Source organism: Alexandromys fortis, unplaced genomic scaffold, assembly GCF_014885135.2.
Source record: "Alexandromys fortis isolate MF-2015 unplaced genomic scaffold, M_Fortis_MF-2015_v1.1 scaffold_40, whole genome shotgun sequence".
Taxonomy (NCBI): domain Eukaryota; kingdom Metazoa; phylum Chordata; class Mammalia; order Rodentia; family Cricetidae; genus Alexandromys; species Alexandromys fortis.
Genome location: NW_026067966.1, coordinates 1,511,883 through 1,536,675, shown reverse-complemented (window position 1 = coordinate 1,536,675; position 24,793 = coordinate 1,511,883). Strand labels below are relative to the sequence as shown.

General features: G+C 44.2%; 1 protein-coding gene across 1 annotated transcript in view; it reads left to right on the top strand.

Moving 5' to 3' along the window:
* The window catches only part of Dner (delta/notch like EGF repeat containing), a 296,201-nt gene that overhangs the window by 131,700 nt on the left and 139,708 nt on the right, over positions 1-24,793 (top strand). The window contains exon 5 of the mRNA XM_050154164.1: positions 23,115-23,260. Coding sequence (XP_050010121.1) covers positions 23,115-23,260 — 146 coding nt within the window. The remainder of the gene's footprint in view (positions 1-23,114; positions 23,261-24,793) is intronic.

Here is a 24,793-nt window from a genome sequence, read left to right as displayed (position 1 = left end):
TAGACCCATATCTATCACCTTGCACAAAACTCAAGTCCAAATGGATCAAAGACCTCAATATCAGTCTGAACACACTGAACCTGGTAGAAGAGAAAGTGGGAAGTACTCTACAACAGATGGGCACAGGAGATCGCTTCCTATGTATAACCCCAGCAGCACAGACATTAAGGGCAACATTGAATAAATGGGACCTACTAAAGCTGAGAAGCTTCTGTAAAGCAAAGGACACTGTCACTAAGACAAAAAGGCAACCTACTGACTGGGAGAAGATCTTCACCAACTCTTTAACAAGATAAAAAGCTGTACTTTTATCCTATTTATTGTTATGAAAGAATAGATGGAGGAAGGTAGAGGAGATGGGAACTTCCTCCTTTGCAGCCCCTTCCATTGATAGCTGTGTTAGTGTCTGTGAGGTCTGCTCGTAGACTCCTACCTGTGTATGGCGTGCATGCAGACTGCGTTTAGAGAGGAGAACGTGTTCAGGTATGCACTGGTGATCTACTTTTCCCATTTCGTGTCTTACAGGTGTTTCTTTATGTGAGTGAGTAGAAATTTATACCATTATTTTAATGGTTGTATGGCAGTCGGTTGACTCAAATATAATTTATTTAACCAATATGCTAGTGTTGGACAATTATTGAACAATACCCTTCTTCACTCCCACCATCTCCTTTCCTCCCCCTTCCTTCCTCCCTCCTTCCACCCCTCCGTTCCTCCCTCCCTCCCTTCCTTTCTTCTTCCCTTCCTTTAGTCCTTTTTCCCTTCCCTCCCTGCTTTCTTTCCTTCTCTCCTCCCCTCTCCTGTCTCCATCCCCCTTTTCATTTCCTCTTTCCCTCTTTTCCTTCCTGCTTTCAAACCTTCCTTTTGCCCCTTCCTTCCTTTATTCTCCCTCCCTCCCCTCTCCTCCTCTCTCCTCCTCCTCTTTAGATCAAATTCCAAGCATAATTAATTATAATTATGTAGTTTTGGGTCATCTCATGACATATTGGGATTAAATCTTTTTCTTTTTTTTCGAGACAGGGTTTCTCTGTAGCTTTAGATCCTGTCCTGGAACTAGCTCTCATAGACCAGGCTGGCCTTGAACTCACAGAGATCCACCTGACTCTGCCTCCGGAGTGCTGGGATTAAAGGCATGAGCCACCACTGGCCGGCACCACATGTTGGAATTTAAATTCTACAATACTGTATTTTCTGGATCAAAGGGGCTTGCAGTTGCAATGACAGTTTTTTAATACAGATCATCACATTGTCCTTAACTTCCTTCCTATTCCCACTCACAGCAACCAATGCATTGCAGAAAGCCAGCATCACCCAGGTTTAGGGAGAGGCTGTTTCGTTACAACCGCACATTCTCACACACCCCACGGCATCTCCTCAGCAGCCTGGCTTGTGGGATCTCTTCCGGATGGAAGGTGGATGTCTGAGTTTCCAGGAAAGGGCAACTTTAGGTCACAATATCACAGTAGGAGAATAGTCATGGTCACGACCATCATGACATTTGTGCACTGGAGTAAAGGTGAAGAATCAGAGGGGAGGGGAGAGAGCAAGCTCTCATCTGTTCTCATGGCACCATCACACCCATCCAGCTTCAGGGAAGGGTGCCCCTGTGACACCGGAGTTCCCATCTTCTCCCCTTGTTTCCCTTTCCCTCTGCTGTCTCCCGAAGGCAGACACTTAAGTTCCTGCTGTCATAGACCTCTGACAAAGTCAGAAAGCATCATGAGAATGCCTGCCGCAAAGCATGTTCTAGAAAAGACAAATATTTGGAAAACCTATTAGGGAGACTTTAGAGAGGAATGCTGAGTTTTTCCCAGATGGTCGTAAATTTGTTTTCAAAGGTTGTCGGTCTAAAACTCAGAGTAAAAAGTTAGTGGACCAAAATAGGTCGTGTCAGAAGGAGAAAACCATCCAGCCCCAGGTAAGGCATAGAAATAACTGTGGTTGAGTTTTCAGAGGCCTCTCTCGCATTCCCCTGTCTGAGGCTCTCTCTGGCATTGGAGTTTCTGAGTGCTGGGGTATTTTTGGTTTCACAGGCATGCTTAACAAGCAACGCTCTCACAGCTGTCTTGTTTTAAGGCTGTAATTGTGAGCCTGACCTACAAAAGTTATATTTGCTGGGTAGACAAATGGAAAAATCTCCTTAAACGATCACTCTGACAAATTCTGTTAGCCGAGGTGGTTAGTAGTGGGAGATGCTAGAGCACTGCCCTATAAAATCAAGGGCCCTCAGTGTCTACACATCTCCTTACAGCCCTGCTTAGCAACAAGCATCAGAGAATGGATTTCTATACACAGGACACTACTATTATACTGGGGATGCAAAAAAATAGAAGATGTTCATCTCTGACTTGAGAGGTTTCAGCTTCAGGCCCATGAGGATATGCGTATTAAATAAGCCACATGAATCTTCTGGTGCCATTACCCAGTCTTGCTGATAAAGATACACACAAATAAATGGTGTACTGTAGCCAAATTAAAACATGTTGAATCTTGTCTTTGTGAGGGGTTGTGGAGAAGGGAGGAGATGCAGCCCTGGTGTGTGTTGGCCTTGACATCAACTTGACCTTGCTTTCTTGGGAGGGGGGTCTCCACGTGCTTGGCATACCTGCTTTCTGAAATCTTCCTACTCTCCAGATCCTCACCCCCCCCCCCCAGTCCTAGCCAAGTTCCTAGTCTTGGTGGCTTTTCCTGTCCTTTCTTGTCTTCTCTTGTACCCTCAGTTCTCCGTGCATGTGTTAGTGCATACTAACAGTGTTGGTTGTACTTGGTTCTCTCTGTCCTGACCATTGTCTAGATTCCCCACTGCAAAGCGCTTAACCAGGAACTGACACTGCAGGCAAGAGTGCTTCCTGCATATCACTGATGGAAGGTGGAAGCTAGAAAGATTTGCACAGCATGCAAGTTGTCTTGGTAAGATGCCAGTGCTTTTGCAGTGGTGTTGCGCATAGAGAGGTAGATGCAAAAGGAAAAGTGGGTCTATTACATATTAGAGAATCACAATCAACTTAAGGGCTGTGTGCATTTAGAAGGGAGGATGTATATTAGATGTATATTTGTCACTGCCTTCATTGCTGTGATGACAAGATGTAACTTGAGCGATAAAGTGCTTACTTTGGTCCCTCATGGTAGGGAAGGCATGATAACAAAAGCGACTTCTCAGGGCCTAAGGATGTTTGCCCATCTCAGTGGCTCCAGAAACAGAAGATTGCTGGGGCTCTTCAGGCTTAAGTTCCCTACCCGTGGAGAGTGCACCCTATCCTTAGGACGAGTCTTCTCCCCTCAGTTAAACCCCTCTTGAGACACCCCTGCAGACACATCCAGATGTGTGTTTCCCTGGTGATTCTAAATCCAACCAAGCAGACAGAAAATTAACTACTACGGTGGTCAGCTGCCGAAGGGAATGCTAAGGTGTTAGACCTGTCATATACTTTGAATTGGGCCTTGAACAAAAAGTAGAGATGGGCGTGAGTGACAACCTGGTGGGGGTGGGGGAGGGCACATGGTGTTTGCCAACAGCAGAGTTAGCTGTCTGTGCCAGTGGATTTCAACAAGGAAGTTGGAGGGGTTGAGAAGCGTGGGTGGACCTGGAAAAGGGGTCACTCTTGGGTTAAGGGCTTGAGTTTATCTCACAGGCCAAGGGATGACAATGATGGTGACAAAGGTACTGGTACATATGGTGTGTACCATGGAGTAGCTTTTGGGGTGGAAAAAAAGGTGAGAGGGGCAGCAATAGTCAGGGATTCTCACATCTGGGTGTGCGTGCGTGCGTGCGTGCGTGCGTGTGTGTGTTTCTTATCAGTTGGAATATATCAAATCCAATCAGTGATAAGGGCTCTGCTTTTGTTTAGTTTAGATGTGGTATTGGTGTCCTGCATCCAGCTGGAAATGCAGGACCTCAGCTGAGGAGGAGGCAGGTGGGCTCAGTCTCTGGAGCTGCTGGGAAAGAAGGAACACAGCAGGAAAGGGTGTTGGGGTAGGGAGGGGGTTCAGAGACATGCTATTGTGTGGCTGTGCAGAGAATGGGACTAGGGAGCCGGGCAAAGATAAGTAAGTATGGCCAGCGAGACAAAGAGAAGGGTGTGAGGGACAAGCTTGAGTCATCTCAGGTTGAGATCAGCCTTGTGTGCCATGATGCCTGAGTGTGGCTTCTCTTATCTGTCAGCTTTATTCTGCTTATCCAAGCCCAGGTCTTGATTCCCTCCTCCCCTTTCTTCCCCTTCCTAATACTTTCACCAGGAAGTGTCTGCCGCTCAAACTTCATCAAACTTCACAGATCCCTTCTGGCTGTCACTGTGCACTTCCCAGCTCCAGTCTCTAGCATTTGGGCTGTCCTAGATCTTCCTGCCTGGCCTTCCTGTGTCCACCCCTGCCCCTGACTTCTGAGCCATGTCGGGAGGGCCACTTGCACTGTTCCTGTCTGCTCACAGTTCTTCACCAGCTCCTCTGTCCCCCAGAGAAGAAGCTGAGGCCTCGCAGCCCATGAGGAAGGCCTTTGCGTAAATGTCTGGTCTGTTCCTCTCCTCTGTGAGAACTGCCCCCCCAGAATCTTCTTCCCTGCTGAATTCCCATAATGCCTACTTGTGAGGACCTCAGTGTGACCACGTTACCTGACAACAACAGCTTCCCTTCTCCTGTGTTGTCTGGACCCCACTTTCTCTTCCTTGAGGATAATCATCTTATGGAGAATAATAGCCTTTCTACATCAGTGTTGGTTACTCCTGTTAATGGAAGGCAGGGAGGGGGTGTATGTTTTCTTGACTGTTGTATCATAAACAATTAGCATATTTGGTACATGTTTGGTAAGTATGGGGTTCCTGGTAAGCCAGAAGAGGCATATTTTATAATTATGGAAACCCAGTTCAAATTTGCCATTGAGAAACAATTCAAATAACAAAACAAACAAGCGAAAACACTCTACCCCACAGCACCCACAAAACATTTTCCCAAACCCAACATCAAAGGTGATATGTAAGAGTCTCATAGAATTAAAGTTCAGGGGCAGATATGGCTTTAATAAATACCAACTTTAACTTTAACCAATTTCCTGCCAGAAAAGGACACATGCCTATAATACCAGCACTCAGGAGGCAGAATTAGGAGGAGCACTGTAAGTTGGTGGCCAGCTGAGTGTGAGGCCGCCCAAGGGTACACACCAAGACTCTGTCTCAAAAGAAAATGGCAGTCCTCTGATGCACTTGTCCTTGACCTGGTTTTAGATTTTCTGTTGCTATACAGATGCAATGCGTCCATCCCTCCATCATCCATCTGGCCATCTATTTATTAATTGTCCATCCACCCATCATCCATCCATCCATATATACATATACACACTTGTAGGTGTACCTACATATACACCTGTACATACATGTCCACCCACATGAAGACCTGCATGCATCAAGGAAGCAGGTATACCTACGCACACATTTAGTTTAAAAGTCTTTATAGGCAGATAATTATAAAATAGTATAGCTCATAGCATGCTTGAGTGAGTGTGTGGTCCATAGTGATACCTGTGAAAGGACAAGTGCTCTGAAAGAAGCTTATTAGAATTGGAAATGACACTGATGCTTTGGGGTGTGTGTGTGTGTGTGTGTGTGTGTGTGTGTGTGTGTGTGTGTATGGTACAAATAGCTAATATTCATGAATGTAAAACAAACAGCTAATTAACAAATTTGTTTTCTGTTAATAAGATAGCTGTACTTTGAAAAGCATTGTATCTGGACTATTAACACAGGACTATCTTGTACAAATAAGCCCGGTTCTGAAGCTTGCATTCCATGCCAGAAGCTGAGTCTCTGCCTTGGGTGGCAAGCAGGCGGCTTACTGAGGCGGGGCCACAGCTAGGATTGGAAATAGAATCTAGGGAGGAATGAGAGCCACCTGATGTTTCCTGGGGCGCTTTCTTCGTTTAGAATATAAACCAAGGTTGGCTTTGTCTTGCTTTCTTTCGGACCTCCACTTTACACACTGTGCACGGCTCCTATTAGATATTACAACAGAGAAGGCAGGCTGTTCAAACAAAGCCGAGCAGGGAATTGGGACTGTAAAGGTTGTAAGAGAGAGCAATAGAATTTCTAATGTGCTTACATTGGCTCTAACAGAAAGGAGCGATAATCAGATACTCACCTCAAGGCCTTAGAAAAGACTGAGCATGCACAAATCCTGCTCTGGACAGCCGGGAGAAACGCTCTCCAGGTGACAGCCCCATTGGAATAAAGGACGGGACGTGGAGAACTAAGCGGGAAGAACTCATTTCTCCTCTGTCACCCTCCACCAGGGCTGGTGTGGCGTTGGCGGTCTGCAGCAGGCCCAGTGTACAGTGAGGCTTTCTGCCCAGGCTGGCCCGGGGCTCTGGGTTCAGCCTGCTCCTGGATGAGCATGAAATTTGCTTCTCTGTGGACAGTTACTGGTTACCACCTCCCCTGGAGCAAAGGAGCTGGGTTATTCACGCCACTCCTGGCTTCCTTCTCTAGGTTCCTGGGTCATTCCACTGCTCCATTCTTCTCTCATATCCTCAGGTTTGCTGTCCCCATACCCACTGCAGTAACTCTTTTCTTCTGGTCAAGGTCTCCACTTGAGAGAGGAAGGCTGATGATGGTTGAGAGTGTAATGGCAGGAGCAGCCTGTGGCTGCAGTAGTCGAAGCATAGGCTACTTGCTCAGACCTTTTTAGACCAGTAAGCAGGATGTGACTGTAACTCCTAAGCCCTGAGCCCAATGACCAATTTCCCTCTTGGGGCTCCACCTCCTCAGGGTTCCGTAACTTTGTATTAGTTTTCTGTCACAGTGATAAATGACGATGGCCAAGGCAACTTATAGGAAAAACAAAAAAACAAACAAACAAACAAAAAAAAACCCCAGCCTTTATTTTGGTTTATGGTTCCAGAGGGTTAGAGTTCCCAATGGTAGGGACAACATGACAAAAGCCGGTCAGTATGGTTGCAGGAGCAGGAACGTAAGAAATCACGTCCTAAACCATACACCTGAAGCAGGTAGAGGGACTGAAAGTGGTAGAGGGATTTTAACCTCAGCGCTCACCCCCAGGAATGTACGTTCTCTTAGCAAGGTTGTACTTGTAGCGGCTTAAATGAACTCAGACAGAGATTGTAATAATATATACAGCTTTAATTGGGAAATAGACTTACAGAACCAGAAGTTTCAGCGAAGAACAGGAAAGCAGAAGGGGCGGCAGGGAGCATGCCCACAATATTTATTAGTAAAAAATATCCTCAGGCGACCCCTACATGTACTACCAAAACGTCCCCAAATAGTGCTGCTAACTGGGGACCAAGTGTTCAATGCCTGAAACTATGGGAGTCATTTCACATTAAAACTGTTGTAAACTTCTCCAAAGAGGTCCCCAAATTGGGTACTAAGCATTTAAAGAGAGGTGCCTGAGGGGAGCCATTCCGTACTGAAGCCACAATACTCAGGCTTATATGGTTACGTATTGTATATTTCTCAGTCTTTATCCCAAATGCTTTCTGAAGGTCTGCTATGAGTTAGAAACCTGCTTGGTTCCGGCAACAGAACTGTGAGTATTCAGTGAACTTCACACTCATGCATCTTGTTTCAGTGGGGCAACAGCAGTTAGAGAAACAATAATTCAATCAAACAGGCAATTGTAACTACTGCCATCATGCTGTTCCATGGATAAATAGTCTATTAAAAACAAAACAAGACAGATGTGAGCTTGCTGTGGGGACCCTACTTTGAAAGGAGATAGCATGTTGATGTGTTAACTAAGCAATGGGAGAACTCTTCCAGGCAAAAAGTAGGAGGTACATGTGCAAATGCCCTGAGGCTGGAGAGATCATCTAATATCAGTAACATCAGAGAAAGTACAAGAATACAAGGTTGGCGCCAGGTGGTGGTGGCGCACGCCTTTAATCCCAGCACTCGGGAGGCAGAGGCAGGTGGGTCTCTGTGAGTTCGAGGCCAGCCTGGTCTACAAGAGCTAGTGCCAGGACAGGCTCCAAAGCTACAGAGAAACCCTGTCTTGGAAAAAAAAAAACCTAAAAAAAAAAAAAAAAAAAGAATACAAGGTTGGAACAGACAGAAGAGACAGGAAAGTGGTAGAGATATGGTAGACATCAGACATGTTCTGTGGTTGGCCGTTACATTTCTTATGGCCATAAGGTGCTACTACAGGCAAGCTGGGAAATCCTGTTCGTCTTGATCTAGAATCCCCACCAAAGTATCTGCATTTAGCTCTGCAGAGAAGAAACAACTGCCTAAAGGAGTGTTTTCCTTCAAACCTCATCTTCAGGTCTGTGATGGTGGCTAGTGTATTGAAGCCCAAGTTAAGGTTATTGAAGAGATTCTGTAGGTAATGTTGGGCCTTTGTAAGTCAGATGGAAGAGGCCCTGAGTAGTGGTGCAATGGTTGTCTTTAATTATCAAGGGCACAACCTAGAATCATCTGGGGAGACAGGCTCAAAGAGAGGTTGCTGATGCTGCTTGGCCTGTGGGAGACTGTCTTATTTAAGTCAATTAATAAGAGAAACCCCAGCCCACTGTGGGTAGCACCATTCCCTAGGCAAGGAGTATATGTGTGTGTGTGTTTCCTGCCTGACATGTGTGATAGTAGAGAAATAGAGTTGAGTACAAGCAAGCTGCACATGTGCATTAATTTCTCTCTGCTTTTAACTGTGGATGTGATTTGACTAGCTAGCTGAAGTTCTTTCTTCGACTTTCTCGCAGTGATGGACTGTAATTTGGAAGCCTAACCGGAAAGAAACCCCTTTCTCCCACCAGTCACTTTTTGTCAGGTGTATTATCACATCAACTGAAGCGGAAGTAGGACAGGCAGAGCCCTTTCTGGAGCCCTAGCAAGTGGAGCAGATAGGGAAGGCTGCTGGGAGTCTTCTGAGGCCTGAGGTGAGGAGTGGGGCAGTTGCCATGATGAGAAATAACGCTGATGTGAACCAGAAGTCACCCACTGAGTCAGACTCACCCTCCTAACCTTCCCATTGTTTCCTTCCTTCAACTTATGGTGCACCGTGAGTGTGTCAGCGCAACACGTCAGATCATTTATTTTAGCATAATAAAATTATGTATAAAAATAAAGCCAAGCAGAATTCAAGAACCCAGCTAGAAATCTCACCAAATACTCATACATTCAGGTAACTGCTCTCATAGGACTATTAAGTTACCCAACAGCCTGGTGGATGACCACTTAAACCTTGGATTTTGAGTTGAAGCAGAGCAGAGAGCTATGGATATAGCTAAGGAAATCGAAAGATCATGCTCAGGCTACTCCCAAGGATCAGGAAAGCAAACATGCCAATCAACAGCCTTTTGAGGAAGCTCATCTGAGAACCCAGTTCCCTGACCACGCTTGTGAAGTCACCTTCAGCCCAATTAAGTGTGCATTTATCGTCTCCCTCCCATCTGCACAGAGATGTGATAAATTACTTTGGCATCCACTGTAATGCCATTAATGGAGAGCCATTCGTTAACTGGACATGGTGTCAGTTGTGTACGAGTGCTACAGTGATTTAACAAGGGACTTACTAGGATTTGATGAGTTCAAATTGCACAAATGAAAGATTAAATGATATATAATTCTGACTGATTATAAGAAAGTCATCAAACCGACATTAAAAAATAGATTACATACACGGAGAGTTTCAATTGTACATTCTGTGTGAGCCAACAAAATTTCAAAGAAAAATACAAATTAATTTCCTTGTTCTCCTAATGAGTTCTTAGGAGTGTCATTTTTAAAAGATGTTCAATTCTGATGTGTTTTTTATGTACAATGAGAAAAGGAAATCATTCATATGCTTAAATGGAGATTATTTAATGCTGGAGGCAGGGGCATGGATAGATTTGACAAATCTCATTTTTTTTTCAAATAAGAATTTTATGATTTGAATGTTTTTTAATAACATTATGCTTTACTAGTTTATCATTCTTATGTAGGTTGCTCGTTGTCCTTTATAAAAATCTTAATCCTGTGCTATCCTATGAGTTTATAAGTCGTAGCTCTCCATTTAGTCATATAAATACTGAAAAGGAATTTTCCACCCAACTCTAGGTTAGGGAAGCAGTGAGTTTATTGGGGATACTTATAGGAGCATAGATGATATCTCAAAAGCAGCTGCATCATTAAAAACCTACCCTTAAAGTAGCTGATGACTTCTGAAGGCTACATCCCTGTAAGACTCTTCATTCCAATCGCCTTGTAGGCAGCTTTGTCAGTCAGAGAATCTCTTTTCCCCAACTATTCATTTCTGCTTATATAACCTTGTATACAAGGTTATGGGTTATATAAGCTTTTGTGACTCATAAGTTTCAGGAAGTTACTGGGACTTGTGAGTTATTTACTTCCTGGGTCTTGATTAGTCTCTCTCTAGGATGGACCATTTTAATTTGCAGGAAAGTTGTAAGTTATGCTTTGATTTAAATATTATTTTTAGCTGGGCAATGTTGGCTCATACCTTTAATCCCAGAATTTAAGAAGCAGAGGCAGGTGGATCTCTGTGAGTTTAAGGCCAACCTGATTTACAGGGCTAGTTCCAGGACAGCCAAGGCTACACAAAACAAAAAACCAAACCAAACCAAAACAACCACATTGTTTTAAAATTATAGAAAGAACTTTAAAGAGTGAAAAATAATTTTTAAAATTTCATTTTATAGCTTTGACTTGATGGACTGAGTTAAGGGAATATCTCTGGCTTTCTTGTTGTTCACTGCTGTTTTTAAGGGGGGACATACTTTTCCGGTGTCTTCTCCTCAGGACTTGTACTAGGTTATATTCATGATCTTCTCTAGCCTCCTTAAATTCATATGTTAAAACTTAAGTTCCTACTGTGATGTGACATCACAAGGCAAGGGCTTTGGGAAGTAACCGGGCTGTGAAGGTGTAGTGCTCATAAATCCAATCAATGCGCATGCAAAGGAGCACTGGTCACCCAGCAGTCCCTTGCCTCTTTTTGCCTGTGAGGATACTGTGAGAAGATGGCCTCTGATGAAACAAGAGATGGCCTTCATCAAACACCAGCTCGGCTGCTGCCTTAAGCTTCCCAAAGAGATCACTTTCTCTTGTTTCAACATTAACAGACAGCGGTGGTTTTTCCAGAAACCCAAATACTAAGGCCTCATTTTATATAGATATTGTTTGTTTATATTGCTGTTGATGATAGTGGAGATACTGATGGGGCTGGTGATGATGGAAGTAATGGTGATGGAAGTTATTATGATGGTGATGATGACAATGATCATTTATAAAGTCCTTATCTATTGGCGCTACATCAAATCTTTTCATATTATGACCCCCTGTCAAAACAGCCATCTAGAAAAGAGTGATTGTTTCTCTTCCAGAAAGGAGTCTTAGACACCAAAGGTATTAAAATTCTTTCTTTTCTTCCTTGTCCAATAGAAGGTGAGCCACCCTGACAACCACCCTGCCTTGTATATGACAGACAGATGGAGAGGGCGTGATGGAATCAGTATTTTGTTCATGTGAGGAGGTAACTGACCAGATGGCTGATGTGATAGAACAGGACAAGAAAGAATCTTTCAATTCAGAGAAAGTGCTACCGGATACCAGCCTTGGGGAAAGGAGTATTATTAGCATCGATACTTTTCTGCAAAGAAATTGAGCAAAAATATAGCTTTTCAGGCGAGCCCCAAGTTGCTGTGGCACTCTGACCGAGGATGAGCCCTCCACTCATACCTTTTGTTGACTTTTAAAGCCTATTCTTGGACGTTGCATTTTCAGAGCTCTCTGTAGGTTGGAGAGAGGATGCTGCCTGAGTAGGGAGGTGGTGATAACATTGCTGTATATGACAGCAGTGTATGTTGAGAATAAAATTATGTTCAGGTGAGAGCAAGTTGGTTGAACTTTTTTCTTAGAATGTCTTCACATTATCCATTTTCTCCCTTAAAGCAAAATGATGATATGTAATTGCCATGGTCATTTGGCTGGGTGTAACCCATTTGGTGATTTAGATTTAGAACAAGTTCCACATGATGACATGACGGCATGTTCACACGCCATTGTGTCCCCTAATTCGGGAAGCATAGTTTACTAGTTCAGTGGTTCTCAACCTGAGGGTCAGGACTCCTTTGGGGGTTGAACGACCCTTTCGGAGGGTGTGCACATCAGAGATCTACATATCAGATATTTACCTTACAGTTCGTAATAGTAGCAAAATTACAGTTATGAAGTATCAGCAAAAATAATTTTATGGTGGGGTCACCACAACATGAGGAACTTTATTAAAGGCTCACAGTATTAGGAAGGTTGGGAATCACTAAGCTAAATCTTAGGGTCCCCCAATGAGATATTCTGTATGGGCAAACTGTCCCCCCACACCTTCCTCCTCTAAGCATCAAACTCACGTGTGAACGGGGTGCAGCTGGTTATATAGTGTTTGCCCAGCAGGCAGGAAGCCCTGGGTTGGTTCCCTAGCACCCAATAAAACGACTCGGTGGTGTGTGCCTATAATCCCAGCACACTGAAGGTGAAGGCAGCAGGAACTGGAAGTTCAAAGTCATCCTTGACTACCTAGCAGAGGCCAACTGTTGTCCCCCACACAAAACAAAACACACAGCAACAAAACGTTATCAGTGGGAACAGCAACCGTCAACCTTTTTGGTAGACACTGACTCAAAACTTCATGCAGAGAAGATAAAAAAGATTGCAATTATTATTCTTTTAAGCGGGTGTGTGTGTGGAGACACAGGACAGACAAAACACGCACGAAAGGAGAAGACACAGACACATGGCTCCCACGTGGGTGCGCTTTAATGGGGGGGGCACGATAAGGGACAGGTGTGCAAGACACACAAGGGTAAGGGGCAAGAGAGAGCGAGACCTCGTGGAAGCTCGCTTTTTTAACGAGAAGCGCAAGGGTATCTGGGAGAAATGTCCTGCACCTGTGCGCGCGCGCAGGTGTCTGTAATCCAGGAGGAATCTGGGAGCTGTAGTTTCCAAAAGGAACAACAGCAATGAGGTCCCGAGTCTATAGTGTGCCACCAGGTTCTTCACTGGGTTCAGCACAATTATATTAGCACTGGGAGGATGTTTTAGAAGGAGTAATCCAGTACCTCCTCCTAGTTTACCACGTGATCTGGATTCTATTCATAAAACATGACTGAAGAGGAGCTGGGTTCCTACTGTCGAGGAGTGTTAGCCCCAAACTTAATCTTGCCAGGAGCTCACACCCAGAAAGGAAGCTCTTTGCTCCTGGCCTGACACTATCAAAGAGTTGATTTCTTCTGTTTTGTTACCCTGTCTCCAAGTGTTGGGTCACAGATGCAGGCAGAATCCTTCCTGACTTACTATGCTTTGCACTAGCCTGGCACAGGTGTGGCCATTCCACACACACACACACACACACACACACACACACACACACACACACACACCCCGTGCCTAATGGAATAAGATGTGGTCATTGTGTGCTGACTTTCCCAGTGTCCCAGTTAATGCCAGAGCCCTAGGTTCTCAGCAGGAAGCTGCTATTTGAAAACATCCATGCTTTGGGACTTCCTGAGTTGAGAACGGTATTTATAGGTTATAAGTTTGTGCCAAATGACTCCACGCACTAATAGGCAAACTTGGTGCAATCTATTTTGAGCTCCTACAGCTTAAGAATTTATGGTCAGAGTTTTTATTTTCCATGTGCCCTTTCCCTTTAAGAGGGAGGAAAATGATCTTGAACTAAACGACTAAAGTGAGTTGTGCAAATCCCCTTTGCTATTAATCCCAATGAGGTGTTAACTACAAAGTCCATTTAAGACTCTTTAGCATTAGCCTTAGAGAAGAAGGCAGTAAAATAAACAGTTAATGGCCTGAAGCCAGCCATTCCCTGCACTTTAATTGATGCTTGACCACTGCATTCCAAGGATAATGGCTGGACCCTCCTTCACTTCTCATTTGCACCAAGGGGGGCTTTGTAAGAGGCCCTGTAATGATTGGAGAACACTTCCTTACTGTGTTAATGAGCACCCCTAGGCAGCAGCAAGAGCACTGTGTGCCTTAGTGTTTTGGGAAGATGGGGGAGGCAGGAGAGGAGAAATGGGGGGGTCCAACTTTTATTTGTCATCCTAACTAGTTCCTTGTGGGTGTTAACAGATCCTGGGTAACCTTTGTAGTGTTGCTTTCACCGTTTTAGACCACAGTAGGGAAATCATCCAACCACATTCCAGACAGAAGTGAGTTGCTCAACATCTGTTTTCCTTCGAGCCTCCTTTTTCCTTTTCCAGTATCTAAATGACAAGTTGAACTCTGCAGAGAGCTCAAGACCCATTCCCACCATGGACCAAAATTTTCTCTGTGATACATACAGTCATAGTCCTAACCTAGTGTAGTTCTCTGTGCTTTGTAAGAAATCTCATGTGGGGCATGGCAGCTCACACCTGCAGTTCAGGAGGATTTCTGTGTATTCAAAGCTAGCCTGGGAACACCAGAGACCCTGTCTCAAACACCCACACAAACACACAAAGTAACTAGCAGACCAAAATGCAAACCACCATACTACCAATAAAATAAAATAAATAAAAAGAAGAAAAAAAGAAATAGAAATCTTAACTTTTCTCACCAATTCAGCAGTTGAAAACATTTTGTAGTTGTTTTTGTGTGTGTGTGTGTTTTGTATAATTATGGCCTGGTATTGATACACAATTCGATTTATAGGCTGGGTGTAGTGGCACGTGCCTTTAGTCCCAGCACTTGGAAGGCAGAGGCAGGAGAATCTGTGAGTTTGAGGCCAATTTTGTCTACACAGAAAAATCCAGGACAATCAGGATTACAGAGAGAGACTGTGTCTCAAAAACATCAAAACAACAACAATAAAACCCAAACAAAAACCTGAACAACAGCAACAAAAACAAACCAACAACCAACAAAAACCAAGGAAACAGCTCCGTTTACCCAGACACTAATCTCTGGTCTTGGTGCTGAGTCCCCACTCCTCTCTTCTCTCCCCTGTAGCACCTTCTCTGTTCCTGTACATTTGCTATCGTCTGTGTATAGACGGCACCAAGCTTTCCATAAGCCCTCATGTTCCCAGCTACCCATGTCCTGTGTCTGGCCATCACATCAGCTTGACTGCCCCATTGGGGTCTCATCAGCATTTCGGGAGCAAGCCTCCTGGTATCCATGACCTTGTGGTCAGCCTGACACCAACATACATATGGGCATCTCCAACTGAACTCTAATTGTGCGTGTATGTGATTATAAGACAAGAGCAAATGAGAGGTGCATTTGAGGGAGGATGCTGGAGGAACGGGAGGATAGAGGGAGGGTTGGAGGGTTGGATTTGATGAAACACATTGTCTCACATGTGAAATTCTCAAGCAACACAATTAAAGATTGCTCTTTTATTCAAAAGTAAAAATTTAAAAAGAAAATATAGAAACTTGATAAGGTGTATTTTTCAAGTTTATTCTTTGTATATCCTTTATGCACAACAAAGTCTGAATATTCATATATTTAAATCTGGAAGGCATTTCAGATTTAATGTTTACAATAGAAATCTTGACCCCTTTACTCACCAGATACAACTGTTTATATCAGATGTTATTTCTTCTTTTCCCTCACACCCTTTGTCCAATCTACATGAAAGACTTGGTTTATCTTCCCTTTTCTCTGCCCTACTTCCTCTTGTCTCTCTTTGAATTAATAATTATCTCCTATCCTTCTCTCTTGTTTTTAGTTTCTGTAAGGCTACAACTAGAACACCTTTTTTATTTTTTTCCATTCAAAAATTTATACTTCCTCCCCTCCTCCCATTCCCCTCCTGCTCCCCCACTCACTCTCCTCCCTCTCCCAACTAGAACACCTTCTTAGCCTCTTGTGTGCCACAAGTTCCTGAGTGTTTTTAAAGACCACAGAAAATTCTGGTACTGAAAGAGGCTCCAGAGCTCCTTCTTTATTGACAGCTTTTGTCTGGCCCCTGGCTCTCATAGTGCTGGAGTGGAGACAATCCTTCCTAAGTGCCTGTCTTAGTTAGGGTTTGCTACTGCCATGAAGAGATGCCATCACCGTAGCAACTCTTATAAAGAAAGCATTTAATTGAGGGTGACTCACTTAACAGTTTCAGAGGCTCAGTCAATTATGATCATGAAGGCGATCATGGCAACGAGCAGGTCTACATGGTGCTGGAGCTGAGAGTGCTACATCTTGCAGACAACAGGAAGTCAACTGACTGTCACACTGAGAGAAACTTGAGTAAAAGAGACCTCAAAGCCCACCCCCATAGCGACTTACTTCCTCCAACAAGTGCCACTCTCTTTGGGGGCCATTTTATTTCAGACTACCACAATGGGTGTATATTAGGAATTGTATTCCATATCATCATTGTAAGAACACAGTTCTCATCTCAAAGGGGATGAGAGATAGTTTATTCTGGAGTTGAATATGGGCGAGCAGGGCATGAGAACGCAGGTCAGGTTCCCCCAAATCCAAATATCATGTTCCAATGTTCCAACAGCTTCATGAAGTTCTTAAAATAACAGGACGAAGGATAGCATACATCAAGAGGCTTTTCAAACATGTTGATGGGAATATCAAGTAGGTAGGTTCCCACAAAGCAAGGGGAATCTTTGCTGTTGAACTCTGATGCTATCTCATGACATTCTTGACCTTTGGGTTGGTGGAAGCCAGGGCTCTATTTGTATACCCCCAAAGGATTTACCTAATTTAAGCCTCAAGGATAATAGGTCAAAAAACAAAGGCGGGCAATACACAGTTATTTTGGGTTAGCGACCACTCAAGATACAAAATTCCAACATTCAACAACCTTGGAGGTTCCAGTTAAACAGTCAGCCACATGGGATGTTTGATGTAGGGTTTTTCCCCCTAAATGAAATGGGGACTTCGTTTCCTAATACACTGATTTCATATCTTACGGAAGGTAGAGTGGCACCACATACTGTATGTTTCCTCTAAGCATGCCAGGATGCTGTGACAGGGATCATACTGGTTTCTAGCTGCTCTCAGACGATCACGGCCCCAAAGAGCCTCCTTTCATGGAGTGAATTCTGCTTCATTTTGGATTCTTCCTGGAAGGGGCACATGGAATTTCCTAAGTGCTCCTTTGCTCTGACTTAGTTGTTGTTGTTAAGAAAAAAAAAAAAATCCTGAGGGGTGGCTCTGCCGGCGCAAAGAAATCCAATTAGATCAGATAAAGCTGAATTAAAATGCCCATCGTTTTATTAAATACGACACTCTCGGGTGGCCAAGTGCATGGCCGGGAGACAGGAAAGCAGGGAGCATATGTAAACCCAGAGCCACGTGTTTCTCCTCTGGGAGCCCACTTAAATACTCTGTGGTATTTAATGCCCCTGGCATGCTGGAATTTGGAGTCCAGACTAATGCAACTTCCAGGCCAGGGGGGCTATGCTCCAGACTTAACAGCTGTTTGATGGAAAAATTGCACAGGACTAACTGCTTTCACTCTGGGGTATTCCAGGCACGTCCCATAGACATCACCAAAGGGAGGTGCAAAAACTTAGTGAGATTGCACTCTGACCTGGTGACAGTAACTAGCTACTGTTCTCAGTGCCTGCACACAGGGTCGTGCACAGAAGCTCTTCGTTTCAGTGACTCGGTTTAAGGGACTGGAGAACGTGACTGGGTAGCAACAGGTACTATGATGATGTAAATGAATTTGAGAACACTATGTGTGTGTGTGTTCATGCATGTGTATGTATGTGCATATATGTATGCATGGGGTATCCTTCCCAATTGCTCTTATTTTTTTCATTTTATTTTGTGTGTATAGATGTTTTGCCTGCAAATATGTTTGTTTAACATGTGAATGCAGAGGCCCGAAGAGGACCTGGATCCTCTGAGACTAGGTACAGAGCCTCCATGTGGGTGCTGAGAATCAAACTCAGGTCTTCAAGAGCGGCCATTGCTCTCAACCCCGTGCCACTAATCCCAATTGCTCTTCTTTTCTGAAACAATCTTTCGCTGACTCTGGGATTCTGCCATGGCTAGACTGGTGGGCCAGCAAGACCCACGGATCATCCCATATCTCCTCTCCAATGTGGGGGCTGCAAGCAGAGTCTCCATACCTGGCTTGCCCCACCCCCTGCCTCTCCTTAAAATTTAGTGTTGGGAACTTAGGTCTGTCCCCAAGCTTGCCTAGCTAGCACTTTAGTGACATAACCATTCCCCCACCCAGTCTCCACATTACAAAGTTTTATTTAAAGAAATGCCTCTAACTGGGACAGGTACAATTTCATTAATAGTTTAGTAGGGCTTTAAGGCCCCAATACTCATGGTTTTGTTAAGCATATACAGACAACACAAAGTTCTTCCTTTCTGAGTTGCACTAAGAATTTCAGACATACATAGTGAGCAGGGGAGTAAAGACAAGTTGCTTAGATTCCAAAACCACATGAATAAAACGCAATCCAGGAGGCTTGCACGAATGCCTCCCATTCCAAATGATTGTCATTTCAATGACATTATGAGGTCATTTATTAGTTTTTCTACCAGATTTTTTTTTTTTTTGGATTTTTTTTCTTTTTCTTTTTTTATTGAGAAAAGGAAAAAAAAAAGTTTCCGCCTCCCCCCCGCCTCCCACTCCCCTCCCCCTCCCCCCACTCTTCTCCCCCTCCCCCCACTCCTCTCCCCCTCCCTCTCCAATCCAAAGAGCAGTCAGGGTTCCCTGCCCTGTGGAAAGTCCAAGGTCCTCCCACCTCTGTCCATGTCTAGGAAGGTGAACATCCAAACTGGCTAGGCTCCCTTCTACCAGATTTTTAACTGGAAGCACATGCCTGAATTATGCCGGGGAATCTTTGTCTTTTTTAATTATGCATTTATGAAGGTGTCTGTGTGTGAGGATGTACATATGGTGAAATTTTATTTGCAACCTAACAAATAAAGTTTGCCTGAAGATCAGAGTGCAGAGCTAAGCCACTAGTTAGCCATAGAAGACAGGCCATGGTGGCACACACTTTTAATCCTAGCACTCGGGGGACAGAGGCAGATGGATCTCTGTGAGTTCAAGGGCTACACTAGACTGATCCAGTCTCAAAGAGAAACAAAGTCAGGTGGTGGTGGCTCACACCTTTAATCCCAGCACCAGGGAGATGGAGACAGGAAGGGATATGGCTGGGCAGAGAGAGGAATTTAAGGGTGGGAGGAAACAGGAGCTCTGAGGCAGTCTGAGGAGGCAGTCTAAGGAGGCAGTCTGAGGATGCAGTCTGAGGAGGCAGTCTGAGGATGCAGTCTGAGCAGTCTGAGGGTTCACAGAGACAGTATCACCTCTTTAGTCTGATGCTTCAGTAAAAGGTCTCTCTAATGACTGACTGCACTGCTTCTCTGATCTCTCAGGCAAGCTTTATTTACTAGGTTACAAGCAAAATACCACTATGTGTACATATGTGAGTGCCGGTGCCCATGGGTCCAGAGAGGGCCTCAGATTCCCATGGCCTTGGAATTATAGGCAACTGTGAGCTGTACAATATGGGTGCCGAGAACTGAACCCAAGAGCAGCCATCACTTTTAGCCACCGAGCCAGCTCCAGCTCCCAGGAATCCTTTTCAAAAACATATCTGCCAGGATTCTACTCCAAATCACAGATTCTTTGTTATGTATGTTTGGTTCTGGAAATATGGAGTTTGGGGAATGTTCTGCAAGATTTTGAAGCTTCTTTCTTCATTTTTGAGTACTGGACCTATCCTATGCATGCTAGGCAATTCTTCTACCATTGAGATTTCTATGTTTTTTTGAGACAGTCTTACTAAATTGCTGAGGCCAGCCTTGGGCTTGTCCTTTTCCCACCACAGCCTCATGAGTAGCTGGGATTACAGGCCTGTACTCCAAGGCCTGGCTGAAGCTACTAGTTTCAACACTGCTTAAGAAACCATTACTTTTGACTGAAAAGGTTAGAGTGACCGGAAGCAAGGGTGGCTTGTCTTTTTGTTCTCATAGTCCGCTTGGCCACCTCATTTGTAGAAGTGGGCTCCTCCAGTGCTCATTGAGGAAATGGGAGCAAATTATGTGAAACTACATATTGTGTACTTTTAACTACGTACTTGTCTGAATTATTGCTGGCTAAATGAATTTAATAGCTGAATAGAATTTTAAAGCATAGTCTTTGGAAGAAAGTAGAGCACTATGTGTTCTAAATATTCAGTGAACAGATGAAGTAAGTTTTAGAAAATTAAAAGTATTTAATGTGAAATGTAAGAACAAAGCAAAGATATGAAAACCATTTTTATAATGACTGATAGCATATTTTGTCTCTATTATTTATGTGTAAAAACATCACTGGGGATAAGATCTCAATTTTTTTTTTACAACTTTTATCCACAAGGGTAAGTGTAAGGTGCTAATAACCTAAGATTTTGCATGCCAATGATTGCCGTTCTTCAGGATTTGAATAGAACATGGGCTGGCATGATGGCTCTTTGGTGAAGTGCTTGCTTTGAAATCATATGACTTTGACCCTGAGAATTTGTGTAATAAAAGTTAGGTGTGGTGATATGGTCTTTCAGTCCCAGAGGTAGGGAAGCAGCAACAGCTGGATGCCGAGCACTTGTTGGTCACCCTGCCTAGCCTACTTTGTGTGTGCCGGGCAAGAGAGACCTATCTGAAAATAAAGGCAACAAACATTCAAGGAACAATACCTGAGGTTGTTATAACGCCTTCTCATGGCCATGCGCTCACATGAATATCCATGACACGCCCCTACACGCACACACAGCCCCCCGCCCCAGTGGACAGTACATATTTCATAAGGCATTATGGAACTTTTTGGAGGGGGGGCACCATTTTTGCTGCTTTGGCTCTGTGTACCATGTCTTGACCCATTACTCATCCCTTCTCCAAGACCTGTTCTTTGTCACCAAGGAGGTGTCAGTAGGGTGGCGTAAGAAGGAGCCATCTAAGACAGAACTGTCAGGGACTGGTGCATGACGTATGCTTGAGCATGGGCAGACCCAGACAAGCTCAGAACGCACTGGAATATCGAGGGAAAGCCCCCAAGGGAGGTGAGATCAGAGAGGGATCTCTGGTTTCTGAGTGGAAGAAGCAGGATCATGGCCAGCAAGGGTGATTGGGGAAAGTGTTGACAGAGTTGGGGTCTGCAGGGTGTTTCTGCAGAGTACAGAGACTCTAAGGAACAAACTATCTGCTTCCTTCTTCCCTAAAACCTCTCAACAACAGAGGTTCAATAGGAAATACTAGGAAGAAAGCAACCTTCTCCCCATGAATGAAAACACCACACTGTACCAGAAACCTACTTCTGGTCTCCACTGGGCTAACAAGTTGCCACAATGTCTGTGCAGGGCATATGGGGAGCTGGTATAGTATCACCAAGACTTGCCTGGCTGTTCAGGAAGTAACAGGAGTGCAGCCCAGAAACTAACTTCCCACAGTTGAGGACTAGTTTCTGAGAGCAGAGGGCCTCCTCAATGTTGTAATAGGAGCGGCGGGGCTGTGTCCCCAGCACCCAGGCCGCCTGGCTAGCTTATGCCCCGAAGTAACAACACACAAACTGTATTCATTTAAACACTGCTTGGCCCATTAGTTTCAATTTCTTAACCTATTTCTAATAATCTATGTAATAATCTATGTAATAATCTATGTAGCACCATGAGGTGCGCTTACCAGGAAGATTCTAGCGTCCGTCCGTCCTGGGTCTGAGCTTCATGCGTCTGCCTCAGAGAGCAGAGCTATCGAGAGTGGAGCATGGTGTCTCTGAGAGGAGCTGCATGGTTTCTGAGTTCACTTCCTCTTCCTTCCAGCATTTTGTTCTGTTTACTCCACCCACCTATGTTCTAACCAATCAGGGCCAAGGCAGTTTCTTTATTTAACCAATGACCTTCCTCCATCACCTCAACATTCCTGACAACCCACTTATTCTGTCAGGGAATAACTCCCTTCATCCCTCCCAATTCAAGGTCTGCTTCATGCTTTGCTCTGTGATTGTCCTCCACCTAGCATTTAAAGGAATGGAAAATGAACCGAGTATGTCAAGGAACACTTTGATCAAATCTGTGCTAATGAGCCTTAGGAAATAATACATGGCACCTCTGAAGTGCAAGGGTGTCAAAACTGAGAACACTATAGAGGGTTGCTGATTTCTCATCTACAGAAGCAACATGTTCTTAAGTGACCATCATTAAGGAGAGGATGCCAACTGTCCTGCAGACAAGACAGACCCAAGACAGGCTGTTTCTTACTCAGTTTCTTATTTTACTGCAATGTACTCAGGAGAAAAAAAATGTAAGTCTGTACTTTCCTGTGCCTCAGGACCATGAGAGGAATAGATCGTTAAAAGAACTTGAATACAGTAACCATGAAACCCTTCTGGGATTATGCATTATAGGTATCTAGTCTGACAATGCCTGCGCGATGTCATGATACCTGAAACATAAGTGAGAATAGAATCTTGAAAACTTCATTACATGAAAATTAAATCATACATGGCTTACACAAAAGAATTATCTTTTTGCATTCTATCTATCTATCTATCTATCTATCTATCTATCTATCTATCTATCATCTATCTATCTATCTATCTAAAGTTATATAGCAAGAATATCTCTTTGTGTGTTTGTGTGTGTGTGTGTATGTGTGTGTGTGTGTGTGTGTGTGTGTACATGCCTGTAGAGGCCAGAAGAAAGTGTCAAATTTCCTGGAGCTAGAGTTACATGCAGATGTGAGTTGCCTAACATGGCACTCTCTGGGATGAGCTGATACAAGGTGGGATCTTCAGAAATTTCCAGAACTTTTGACTGTTCAGAGTACTCAGGAGAAGGAAGCAATGAGTAACACATGCATTTTCTCTGTGGGTGAAGAGCAGGGTGCAAACTCAGAATCTGAATTCTAAAATGAAACACAGAGGTGGGACTGGCAAGGGAAGTGTCTCTCACAGGACAAGGGCAGGAGAGGAACAAAGTGATAATGGTGTGCCTGATACGCCCCTTCTTTGTCTTTGATAAATTCCTATGAAGCTTGGAGAGACTGGTGCATTGAGGGACCCAAGGTCTGAATGGACAGAAGCTGTGTGCCTTAGTTTATCCCTCCATGTTACTATCTGACTATCAGACTAAGTTCAGCCTAGGCAAAATTCTAGTTGTGTTGAAAGTGTGTTGGAAGAACTTGCTTTACATTTCTTGTTGTCCTGTTTCCTTTTAGGTTTTGTGAATGATTCTGTTGCTAAGTCCATCGTGGCCTTGCGTTTAACTCTGGTGGTGAAGGCCAGCACCTGTGTGCCTGGGGGCAGTCACTCGAATGACTTAGAGTGTTCAGGAAGAGGAAAATGTGCCACGAAGCCATCGGAGGTAAGGGACATGTGGTAGCTTCTACATATTACTATAACTAAACAAATATGTATTTGTATATATGAGTAGGCAACATATAGATAGATGCTTTTCCATATGATTTTTAAAGTCACTGGGGTAAGTTCTATGCATTGATAGAGACCTTCTTGAATAAGCACAAAGTTGAGGTTACTTCTGGTAGCAGAATCAAGAAAAACAGAAGAAAGCAAAAGTCATCACACTCATTTATTTCTCAGATTTTAAAACCGTGGCTGTCCCCCTCCTCAGGGTAGTTACGGAAGTGAGAGAACAGCAAGAGAAGGTGTGGAGAAGAGGATGACCTAGTAGATTTCACCTTTGAGGTGCGGCATCATAAACACCATGGAGGACCTGTGTCCTGTTCCCATTTTCTTTGGTAGCTGTGGTCCCATGGCACTAGGTCTCTTGGGAGTGGGGCAAGGCCTACAGAGAGTTTTCTCTCCTGCCTTCTTCCTTCCTTCCAGTATGGGCAGGAGTCAGCTACCAGGCCAGCAAAGGGCCATTATATTCACTGGGACCATTATCCCTGAGTCTCAGGCTCCCTTCAAGCCTTTTTGGAAGATGGGCTCTAGGCACCAACTGAAGCTCCCAGAAGGGGTGACAATGTTATTAATCTGGGTACCTGTTCCACTGGGGGTACCCATTCCTCCCACTGCTTCCTACTTCTGTCTCTCCCATATTCTTGTTTATTTTCTTCTCTTCATTTATATGCATATTTCCACCAGAGTAATAGTTAAACAAACACGGGTTCTCTAAATACCACAAGGCTGTGACTTGTTTAAGGCTGCTTTTAGGGGATAAGTAGTTAAATTTTCTTGGCTAATGTTAGTATATTTTATAACAGAGGTGTGAACTTTGACGAGTGAAGGGAATGGGACTCTTTAACAAAAGGAAGAGGCTTTGGAATGGTAATTGTCACATGGAAAACGTGCAATTTTACTGTTTTAGACTTGATATTGCAATTGCTTAAATAGGCCACTGTCTTGTGAGATGTTCCCTGAAAGAGGCAGAGTGCGGTAAGGAACTCAGGTCAAAGTGGGAATGCTCATTTCTGGTGAATCTGAGGAAGCAGATGTGAGGAGAAACTGAGCCAGTGCCGTTATCCCTTCTACTGAGGAGGAAGAGAGAGAATGTGGAGAAGCAGGAGGGGAGGCATGACCAAGCAACACCTCCAAAGCCAAGAGGTTCTTCCATGTCTGCCCCTTCAGGACAGCCTGCTTCCCTTCCAAAGACCATCCTTTTTATCAGGGCCTTTTATGGGGGGAAATCTAGAAGATACTGAGTGTGTATTCCCTCATGACGGGTGAGTCCTGGGCTGACAGCTGTAGAGGAGATGAGGAAGCAATGCAGAACCTGCTCAGTGAAGTAGTCCCAGAAGAGAGGAAGAGTGAGAAGTGATGGAAAGTGTCATGGCTGCCACAGGAGCCTGTGGGGAAGATGTGCACAGCCCCCACCCTTACTGTCCCCACTGAATTGGTCTGAGGCCTGATTAGTTCCGACAAAGGCAGCATCAGC